The sequence below is a fragment of the Oncorhynchus tshawytscha genome, linkage group LG30 (genome assembly GCF_018296145.1).
Source record: "Oncorhynchus tshawytscha isolate Ot180627B linkage group LG30, Otsh_v2.0, whole genome shotgun sequence".
In the NCBI taxonomy this organism is placed as follows: Eukaryota; Metazoa; Chordata; class Actinopteri; order Salmoniformes; family Salmonidae; genus Oncorhynchus; species Oncorhynchus tshawytscha.
Window position 1 is genome coordinate 1,345,006 of NC_056458.1, and position 11,009 is coordinate 1,356,014.

The window sequence follows — 11,009 nt, forward strand, 5'->3', positions numbered from 1 at the left end:
CAAAAGATGAATATGTACCACTGCCATTACAAATATTTGTTTATTCCTTTTCTGAAGAGAATTTGAAGAATACATTTTTATATAGGGTATTATGTCTCATTGTGTAGATTGTTTTTGTATGGCTTGTTCAAGCCATCTGTTGATGTTGTTTTTTGTCTTTAACCTCCACCTGATTGCTTTTTCGTGTCTCATTTATCTATATGGGTTTCTGGGATCAGTCAAAAACAGCAATTCCACACAGCCAGAAAATCAATTTGATATGAATTATAATTTAATTTCACATTGTTTCATTGAAGAGGCTACATACATTCATGCAGAGTAAAAGGATTGGACATGTTCAACTTTCATCAGAAACCCAAACAGTGGATGTGATTGAATATAGGGTCCTCACGTTCCTGTGTAATATCATTTTCAATCCATCGTACTGTACACCATCTGATATAAGTGATTATGTGATATGACCATGTGGTAAGCGACACATTGATTGGTGAGTAAAGGTAGGTATTAGTCTTGAATACCAGGCCCTAGGTAACAGAGAGTGCCTAGGGTCTGGTTTCAATGACGGAGGGGAAAAACAATTCCGGGGTGGGGTCCTCTTCAGACAAACATCCCTCCTAACACATCACATGTGTGGGAAGGCAGGGCTTAAAATGTGGGCAGGAACTGTGCTCATGAAAAATCATCCCCCATAGAGATAGAGGATTCGTCTTGATACCTGTGCCATTTTATTTGTCACATGCGCCGACCTTAACATGAAATGCTTACTTTACAACCCTTAAACAACAATGCAGTTGGTAGAGTTAAGAAAATATTGACTAAATAAATTGAAGTACAAAAAAAATTAATACAAAAGTAACACAATAAAATAACTATAATGAGGCTATATACAGGGGGTACTGGTACCGAGTCAATGTGGGGGGGTACAGGTTAATCGAGGTCATTTGTACATGTAGGTTGGGTTAAAGTGACTATGGGGGTGTCAATAAAAATAGTCCGGGTGGCCATTTAATTAATTGTTCAGCAGTCTTATGACTTGGGGGTAGACGCAGTTAAGGAGCCTTTTGGACCTATATTTGGCACTCCGGTACCACTTGCAGTGTGGTAGCAGAGAGAACAGTCTATTTGACATTTTTTGGGGCCTTCCTCTGACATCGCCTAGTATATAGGTCCTGGATGGCAGGAAGCTTGGCCCCAGTGATGTACTGGGCTGTACGCACTATCCTCTGTAGTGCCTTACGGTGACGCAACCTGTCAGGATGCTCTCGATGGTGCAGCTGTAGAACATTTTGAGGATCTGGGGACCCAGGCCAAATCTTTTCAGTCTCCTGAGGGAGATTAGGTGTTGTCGTTCCCTCTTCACAACTTTCCAGCTGTGTTTGTTGATGTGGACACCAAGGAACTTGAAACTATCGACCCGTTCCACTACAGCCCCGTCGATGTGAATGGGGGTGTGTTCGGCCATCCTTTTCCTGCAGTCCACGATCATCTCCTTTGTCTTGCTCACATTGAGGGAGAGGTTGTTGTCCTGGCACCACACTGCCAGGTCTCTGACCTCCTGTCTATAGGCTGTTTCAACGTTGTCGGTGATCATGCCTACCACCGTTGTGTCGTCAGCAAACTTAATGATGGTGTTGGAGTCGTGCTTGGCCACACAGTCGTGGGTGAACAGGGAGTACAGGAGGGGACTAAGCATGCACCCCTGAGGGGGCCCCATGTTGAGGATCAGCGTGGCAGATGTGTTGTTGCCTACCCTTACTACCTGGGGGCGGCCTGTCAGGAAGTCCAGGATCCAGTTGCAGAGGGAAGTGTTTAAGGTCCTTAGCTTAGTGATGAGCTTTGTGGTTACTATGGTGTTGAACACTGAGCTGTAGTCAATGAACAGCATTCTCACAGAGGTGTTCCTTTTGTCCAGGTGTGAAAGGGCAGTGTGGAGTGTGATTGAGATTGTGTCACATCAATATACAATGGAGTTGCTTACAAATACGACATTGAATGTTTGTGGCCTAGATACAGTTTTGACTGAAATTGGCTTGAAAATCTATGGCAAGACCAAATGGCTGTGTACCAATGATCAACAACCTTACAGAGCTTGAAGGATTTTTAAAAGACTAATATGCAAATATTGTACAATCTGGGTGAGCAAAGCTCTTGGAGACTTACCCAAAAAGACTCACAGCTGTAATCACTGCCAAAGGTGATTCTAGCAGGGGGTTGAATACTTACGTAATCAAATCAAGATACTGTACCTTGTGGTAAAGGTGCACTGTAGCTAGCACAGTGTGTGGGGGCAGGTTAGCCTTCTTGCAGGTAAATACCCTTGACAGAGAAGCCTGGGGGCTGAACCCAGTTGGTCTGCCTAACCCAACAAGTGCACATGGGTTTACTAGACAGCTTTGCAAGAGTTTGCAAAGCTGTCAAGGCAAAGGGTGGCTACTCAAATAGATCTCAAATATAAAATTGATTTTGATTAGTTTAACACTTTTTTGTTTACCACATGATTCCAAATGTGTTATTTCATCGTTTTCTGTCGATAAGAGCTGAGGTCCTATGTTCGGCAGGGAAGACCTCAACATACGCCTCTGAACTGTTATGTAGGAATTCAGGAATTTAAGTCCTGCTGAAGAAAGCTTCAGGAGTCGTCGTGATCATTTCCGCAAGGAAGAGATGCGAGAATGACCATAGGGTGGGCGAGTGGTGCCTCAGAAGGAGGGATGGGCTCACCTTATTTGCCACCTGTTTGTCTCCGACAGACATTGTGTGATCAGTTACTTCAGCATTTGTGATCGCCTGAGAAATCCAATTGTGAGATATCGAAACAAGTATTAAGACATTAATACATTCAGTCACAAACGACCACTGGCCCAGCTGCACTAGATACGTACATATACCGATACAATTTACTTTGCATTTAGTAGTTCATTAGCACAGGGAACTAATTCATGTTTGAACAGGTTCTTCTTGGCCATGGGCATTCTGAAGTGTCGGCCAGAAGGAAGCCTCTCCAACTGAGGGTGTAGAGGGTGGGAGGGGTCGCTAATGACAGCCAGTGTCTTCTTTTTGGTTGCTTTGTGGAACAGAATGTGGTCGACCAATTACTTTGCTGGCTGTGTTTACTATTCTGGTCAGTTTGCTTTTGCTCCTCATGCTCAGATGACCATGCCAGACTGTCATATTGAAGGTGAGGATGCAGTACACCCTCTCCAGAACATCCTGGCTGACCCCAAACCCCCTTTAATTTCCTGATTAAGAACAGGTGTAGGCTTTCTTTAAAAAAAAATACAGTCTGCATTCTCTGTAAAACTCAACTTGTTAGCAATTTGTGTCCCTAGATATTTAAAACACTTAACCACCCCCACTGGTTGGTCGTTCAGAGAGAGTGGTTGGGACATTGGTAAGTTGTTGCCGTTGATGATCAGCTCCTTTGCCTTTTCCACATTGATGTGGAGGGCACTTGACCGACGCCATTCTTGAAGGTTGTTTGTCTGTTTAAAATAGCTGTCCCCATCTGACGTAGCATCTTTGATAAAGAGTACCACCAGAGCCATGTCATCCGCGTACTTAAAAAGGCTCACATTGTTTGCTCGGATGTTCATCTCGTTAGTATAGATAGAGAACAACAACAGTGAAAGGACACACCCCTGGGGGCACTCCTGTGTTCTTGCGTCACGACCCTGTGTTGAATCATGGGGACCATTATCCTCTCCTCCTCATCCTGTTCTCCTCTCATCCTCCTCTCCACGACCTCATCCTTCTCTAAATGTCGCCTCTTTCCTCCCCCTGCCTAACCTCCTACTCTCTTCTCTCTTTCCTCCCCCTGCCTAACCTCCTACTCTCTTCTCTCTTTCCTCCCCCTGCCTAACCTCCTACTCTCTTCCTCTCTTTCCTCCTCCCCTGCCTAACCTCCTACTCTCTTCTCTCTTTCCTCCCCCTGCCTAACCTCCTACTCTCTTCTCTCTTTCCTCCCCCTGCCTAACCTCCTACTCTCTTCTCTCTTTCCTCCCCCTGCCTAACCTCCTACTCTCTTCTCTCTTTCCCCTTCTTGCCGTTCCACTCACTCCGCGTACCTTCCACACTCTTACTCTGTACATCAATAAAATCCATTTGGCACATGATTATGCTCAGCCACAAAATGGGATGGAGGTGCTATTTTTAGCCGGCTAAGGGAGGAGAGGGAGGCCATGGGAGCGAGAGAGAGAGAAAGGGGGTGGGATAAAGCGTTCTTTTCGTTCTGTAGCTGTATGTCAGTCGGAGACACAGAGCACTGTGGCAGCTTGGCTAGAGACAGCGAGAGGGGTGAGAGGCAACGAAGACGAGCAAACGACACCACCTGAAACACAAATAAGACACAGGTAGGAAGCTCTGCTGCATTCTACATAAAACAGGCAAAGCCAGACACCTGGACTGATAGCAATACTAATAGATGGTAGGTGTCCTGAGGAAATTGAATGGTTATATCATAGCTGCCTCCATGGCTAGGCAATAAGTACACAAAAAACAATGTATGTGATGATGATGCTCAATAGCAAAAAAGTTGATATGCTTAAAATGTAATTAATAAGTATTGTGGTACCCTATGGGATGTGTAGAACAAATATACATCATAACCTATATTTGAGATTTTGCATAAAATTAAGATATTTTTAGGACACTAGATGAGATTATGTAATAGGGATTTGTTTTGCTATGTGAATGAAGTCACCATGCCTAACGTAAATTAGTAACACTGGTCTGACTGTCGGTTTGTCAGTCTGTCTTCTAAGCTCACTGTTCCTGAGACAACATGAGAATAGGGAGGGGCATAATGAGTTGTTTACATGGCGTCCTAAAATGGAGAGCTGTGCTGTGTTACCTTCAATGAAAAGGAAAGCTAGTAGTTTAAGCCCACTCAATGTTAATCTGTGCTTTTATATATTTATTAGTGTGTGTGAACATATTTTTGTGTGGTGTATGTGTGGGTTATCAGGTGGGTGGATTGTGTGGTGTATGTGTGGGTTATCAGGTGGGTGGATTGTGTGGTGTATGTGTGGGTTATTAGGTGGGTGGATTGTGTGGTGTATGTGTGGGTTATTAGGTGGGTGGATTGTGTGGTGTATGTGTGGGTTATTAGGTGGGTGGATTGTGTGGTGTATGTGTGGGTTATTAGGTGGGTGGAATGTGTGGTGTATGTGTGGGTCATTAGGTGGGTGGATTATGTGAGTGTGTGTGTGGGTTATTAGGTGGGTAGATTATGGGGTGTATGTGTGGGTTATTAAATTTATGTGAGTGTGTGTGTCTAATATGAGCACACCCTGAGATGTGATGAGGGAAAGCGAGGTTACCATGGAGACGGGCTCAGCACATCTTTCCTGTAAATGATTGCACATATGAATCAAATACATACATGCATTTCATATGCAATTATGCATTTAAAAAACATACAAAGAGCATGGTCAATTACACTTTGTCTGATTTTTTACTTATGCCTGTATTTTTAACTAGATGCAAATTGATAATTCATTAAAAAATATGTCATTCTCATGGCATTGTTTACATTATCCACGATCTAAGCTTTGCAAAAACAAAAAGTTCTTCTCAGAGACTGACCTGACCAGCCTCTCTCTCCGTCCTGTTTCCCAGGCATGCGACCCCGCTCCAGACTCCTGGCTAAGAGGTGGCTGCCCACCATCAGGGAGGGCTATGAGGAGCTGGTCCAGGACATGAACCAGGCCAACAGCCGCCACCTCCCTCCCCATGTTCAGGCCCACTCACTGTCTACCCATGACTACTTCCTGTCCATCTGCCAGCTCGCCCGTCCAACCTTCCCCCAGGGCGAACCTGACTGTGACATCCTCACGGTGGGCACTCTGACCTCCCTGAGGCCTTGTCTGAGGCTGCACAGACTGAGGGACCCTGTGCCACCCTGTCTGCCTCTGATCTCTAAGGTCAGCCGCCACACACAGTTAGAGCAGGAGGAGAGTCAGAATGAGTGTAGTGGCCCAGAGAGAGTGGTGGATGTCAGTTCACGTCAGACCTCCAGTAGGGTTGTCCCCAGTGTCTCTGACCCCCTGGAGTTCCTCTACGGTCACAGGGAAGGACTCCTCTCTGCCGCCTGTCGCGCCCATGACTCACAGGGCCGCATGGGCGAAGGGAGTCAGAGTGTGACGCAGAGTCGACCACAACCCCCGGTACATGCCGACAGTTTCCCCCGCATGTGTTCCTCGCCGCTGACCCAGCGCAAAAACAGCTGCCGTGAGCTATGGCTGGTGGAACCCAGTGACCAAAAGAACCCAAACCCTGACCCTGCTCCACCAGAGACATCCTCATCAGACCAGCAGAAACCTGATGCCTCCAGCTCATTCTCATGGAGGTTCCAGAACAACCCAGACAGGGCGCCTGCAGGTGAGAGGGGGAAGTGCACTCGCTACATGGACCATCACACAATGGTGTCACACTGGATCGCTGACTGTCGCTCGGCCTGGAGAGAAGCCAGAATCAGGGCATGCATGCTTCCGCCCATCGCAGAGATGTAAACTTGTGTAGCGTTGTTAATCCCCACTCTTAAGTATTGTACATTATGGATCCTTGATGTACTATGTACTGCTTAATTGGTACATTTAGACAATGCAGGTCCATACGGTAACATGTACAAATTGCGTTTTCATGCCTGACCTTTTTGTACAGTATGTAGTGTAAGACATATTGTAGGCTAGCGTATGCCTCACACATATCACAGTGAGTGGAATGTTGACAGTGCTTAGAAGACATCAGTATTAGGGTAGCCTCGTAAAGTTGAACAAGACAGGATTTTGGAAGGATGATCACGCGAGACAAGTGTTCGGGTGAATAAAGATGTGTGGAAAAGATGCAGAATTTGCTATAAGGATTATGCACAAAGACATATGACTAAGAAAAATGACAGATCATAATCTTTACTATGAAGTGAGTGATATCTCACTCCATTATTGACGAATGATAACTCTGGTCAAAGAAAACATTCTACTCGTCATAACAATGGGAAGGGTACAGCTTTAGAATCAGAACGGAGTGATCCTATAGCTAGTTCAGGCTCCCTGTAGGAGAGCATTCAAACTCAGATTATTCTCAGTGGTTCTGAAAATGTCTCTTGCGATTTCCTCTCTCATGTATGATATGAGTTATGCAATGACAATGGAGATTGGTGGAAAACTGACGAGTCTATTTAAAACTTCCACTAAGTAAAGCCATGATGAAACGGTACATCATATTCACACTGAGTGAAACAGCATGTGACATTGTAGTATATTATTTTTTGATTCTGTTTAATGGCCCTACATGACAGTACAATGAACTCTGTGTCAAAATATGCAAATGGAAAGACAACAGTATAATTGACTTGTAAAAGGTTGACAATACAATCGTTTGATCTTGTATGGTATGGCTTTTGTACCTCTGTCCATTGTTGGCTCGTAATCTAATAAAATGATGTGTTTTACCCTGCCTCTGAGTGTCCAAAACCTAGACCTGTTGCACTAGGAAATATATCCGTATAGTGCAAGATAAACAAGTTATCCTAAACCCTTCTGTGATGGGGAGATAATAAAATTGAAGTCCTGCTCAGTATCTATTTTTTTACCCCTTTTTCTCCCCAATTGGTAGTTACAGTCTTGTCCCATTGCTGCAACTTCCATACGCCCCAAGGAGGTCCAACGCACAATTGGCCTAGTGTCATCCGGGTTAGGGAGGATTTGGCCGGTAGGGAAAGTGCACGCTAACCAAGGTTGCCAGGTGCACGGTGTTTCCTCCGACACATTGGTGCGGCTGGCTTCCGGGTTGGATGGTGCTGTGTTCAGAAGCAGTGCGGCTTGGTTGGGTTGTGTATCGGAGGACGCATGACTTTCAACCTTCGTCTCTCCCGAGCCCGTACGGGAGTTGTAGCGATGAGACAAGATAGTAACTACTAAACAATTGGATACCACAAAAAGGGGTTAAAAAAAAGTTGACCTATTTTGCATAACGTACCATACCATGAGACATCCATGTCTTCAACATGACAAGACAGCCTATAGGGATGAGGTAAGAGCCCTGGCAGATTGGTGCGAGGAAAATAACCTATCCCTCAACGTCAACAAAATGAAGGAGCTGATCTCAAACTACAGGAGACAGCACATTGACAGCCTGAAATGGCCTTCACACAAACAGTGTGGTGAATAAAGCGCAACAGAAATTCAATTTAGCCACGGAGACTCTGTGAGGGAAATTTTATGATTGTGTATCAAATCAATGCTACTTTTCTAATAACCAATTAGATGGGTTCATGCAGGTGATTGACTGATCGTGTATGGAGAAATCCTCACTCTCACTGATAAGCAACTTGACAGTTCGCCCAGAATGTTGCTATGGGAAAAACCAAGGTATCTCAGTTTCAAGGTCTCAACTTGGAGAGAAAGCCTTGTGAGGTATTGGTCAGTCACATGTGCAAGCCACCAGTAATGATGAATTAATTATGCTATTCATGTAAATATACATGTCTGTGTATAGCCATATATAAGACAACTGCAACTGATTTTAGACCATTTAGACCACCAAAAAATATATTTCACAGTTGAAACACTAAATAGTGTCTCAGTGTATCCTTTGATGTCTCCTACTAGTGCTGGTATTGTGCTTTGTTTTCATGCTGAATCTGAATGACTCAAACAAGAAAATCAATAGGAATTTCAGATTCTCCCTGACTGTCTCATTTGTATTTGGATGATTGCTAGTTTCTTAAGGATTACCTTTTTTTTTGGTATATATATATATATATATTGCTCCATTATCTTATCAACTCGTTAGGAACTCGCCTTTCATCTCATATTAAACTTGTCCATCTATGACAAACAGAATTCATTTTTTGTTTAAAATCTATTAATTATTTTAGATTAATGGCAATAAATTGATCGCGGAATGTGCTATAGTGATGAAATCTCTATCACCTGCTGCGCTATGATGTAAAGATATCAGGCATGTGCTTTGTCAGTGGCTGTAATGTAGGGTTCAGCCAGGAGTTGATGGACAGTTCTTGTGGAAGTTCTAAAGAATCAGAAGAGACTTGGATAATTCTTCAAGCAATCATACTTGAATATCGATTACTTATTGCATTAATAGAGCCCGGCAATACTGAGGTGTTATATAGTGGACCTAAAAATGCTTAGTCATGGCTGGTTCCACCCCTTCCCGGGCAGGTTCAGGCATCATAAGCTACCTTGTTTTCTTCTTGTGGCTATGTGTATCAAGTCATAGTGCATAAACAAGTGATAACGTTAGTGCCGTTACTCCTCTCTGTTCAAGCCGGGGCGGCAGGGTAGCCTAGTGGTTAGAGCGTTGGCCTAGTAACCGAAAGGTTGCAAGTTTGAATCCCCGAGCTGACAAGGTACAAATCTGTCGTTCTGCCCCTGAACAGGCAGTTAACCCACTGTTCCTAGGCTGTCATTGAAAATAAGAATTTGTTCTTAACTGACTTGCCTAGTAAAATAAAGATACCATTTTTAAAAAGCCAGGCCCTGGTTCTCTTCATATCTCCACACAGCTGTACCCTTGGAAGATAGGATGGAAAGAAAAACTGGTCACTCAGAGGCTCTTTGTCTTGACCGTGTGTCACTGGTGTAGAGATCAGGAGGCAGTCGCAGGTTTAGAACTACTGAATTTATGTAAGCACCATAGATCAAAGCGGGACGAAACTCAAATAATCTAGACGTTTTCGTCTTTTGAGCTTCTAGTCATGAAATCTATGCTGCCTACTCAATCACTTTTTATAGCTACTGTTTACAGGCCTCCTGGGCCATATACAGCGTTCCTCACTGAGTTCCTATCGGACCTTGTAGTCATAGCAGATAATATTCTAATCTTTGGTGACTTTAATATTCACATGGAAAAGTCCACAGACCCACTCCAAAAGGCTTTCGGAGCCATCATCGACTCAGTGGGTTTTGTCCAACATGTCTCTGGACCCACTCACTGTCACAGTCATACGCTGGACCTAGTTTTGTCCCATGGAATAAATGTTGTGGATCTTAATGTTTTTCCTCATAATCCTGGACTATCGGACCACTATTTTATTACGTTTGCAATTGCAACAAATAATCTGCTCAGACCCCAACCAAGGAACATCAAAAGTCGTGCTATAAATTCACAGACAACACAAAGATTCCTTGATGTCCTTCCAGATTCCCTCTGTCTACCCAAGGACGCCAGAGGACAAAAATCAGTTAACCACCTAACTGAGGAACTCAATTTAACCTTGCGCAATACCCTAGATGCAGTTGCACCCCTAAAAACTAAAAACATTTCTCATAAGAAACTAGCTCCCTGGTACACAGAAAATACCCGAGCTCTGAAGCAAGCTTCCAGAAAATTGGAACGGAAATGGCGCCACACCAAACTGGAAGTCTTCCGACTAGCTTGGAAAGACAGTACCGTGCAGTACCGTAGAGCCCTTACTGCTGCTCGATCATCCTATTTTTCTACCTTAATTGGGGAAAATAAGAACAATCCGAAATTCCTTTTTGATACTGTCGCAAAGCTAACTAAAAAGCAGCATTCCCCAAGAGAGGATGACTTTCACTTTAGCAGTGATAAATCCATGAACTTCTTTGAGGAAAAGATTATGATTATTAGAAAGCAAATTACGGACTCCTCTTTAAATCTGCGTATTCCTTCAAAGCTCAGTTGTCCTGAGTCTGCACAACTCTCCCAGGACCTAGGATCAAGAGAGACGCTCAAGTGTTTTAGTACTATATCTCTTGACACAATGATGAAAATAATCATGGCCTCTAAACCTTCAAGCTGCATACTGGACCCTATTCCAACTAAACTACTGAAAGAGCTGCTTCCTGTGCTTGGCCCTCCTCTGTTGAACATAATAAACGGCTCTCTATCCACCGGATGTGTACCAAACTCACTAAAAGTGGCAGTAATAAAGCCTCTCTTGAAAAAGCCAAACATTGACCCAGAAAATATAAAAAACTATAGGCCTATATCGAATCTTCCATTCCTCTCAAAAAGTTTAGAAA

The 11,009-nt window shown here is 43.8% G+C and overlaps 1 protein-coding gene across 1 annotated transcript; it reads left to right on the forward strand.

The window, feature by feature from the left end:
* The first annotated feature begins 4,019 nt into the window (after positions 1 to 4,019).
* LOC112228159 lies at positions 4,020 to 7,455 on the forward strand. Its single transcript, XM_024393285.2, has 2 exons — positions 4,020 to 4,349; positions 5,617 to 7,455. The coding sequence occupies exon 2, from the start codon at positions 5,619 to 5,621 to the stop codon at positions 6,507 to 6,509; it is 891 nt and encodes a 296-aa protein (XP_024249053.1). The 5' UTR covers positions 4,020 to 4,349; positions 5,617 to 5,618; the 3' UTR covers positions 6,510 to 7,455.
* The last annotated feature ends 3,554 nt before the right edge of the window (positions 7,456 to 11,009 follow it).

Excerpts from the sequence above, each read along its gene's own strand:
- LOC112228159 (XM_024393285.2), top strand. The coding sequence starts at position 5,619 with ATGCGACCCCGCTCCAGACTCCTGGCTAAGAGGTGGCTGCCCACCATC.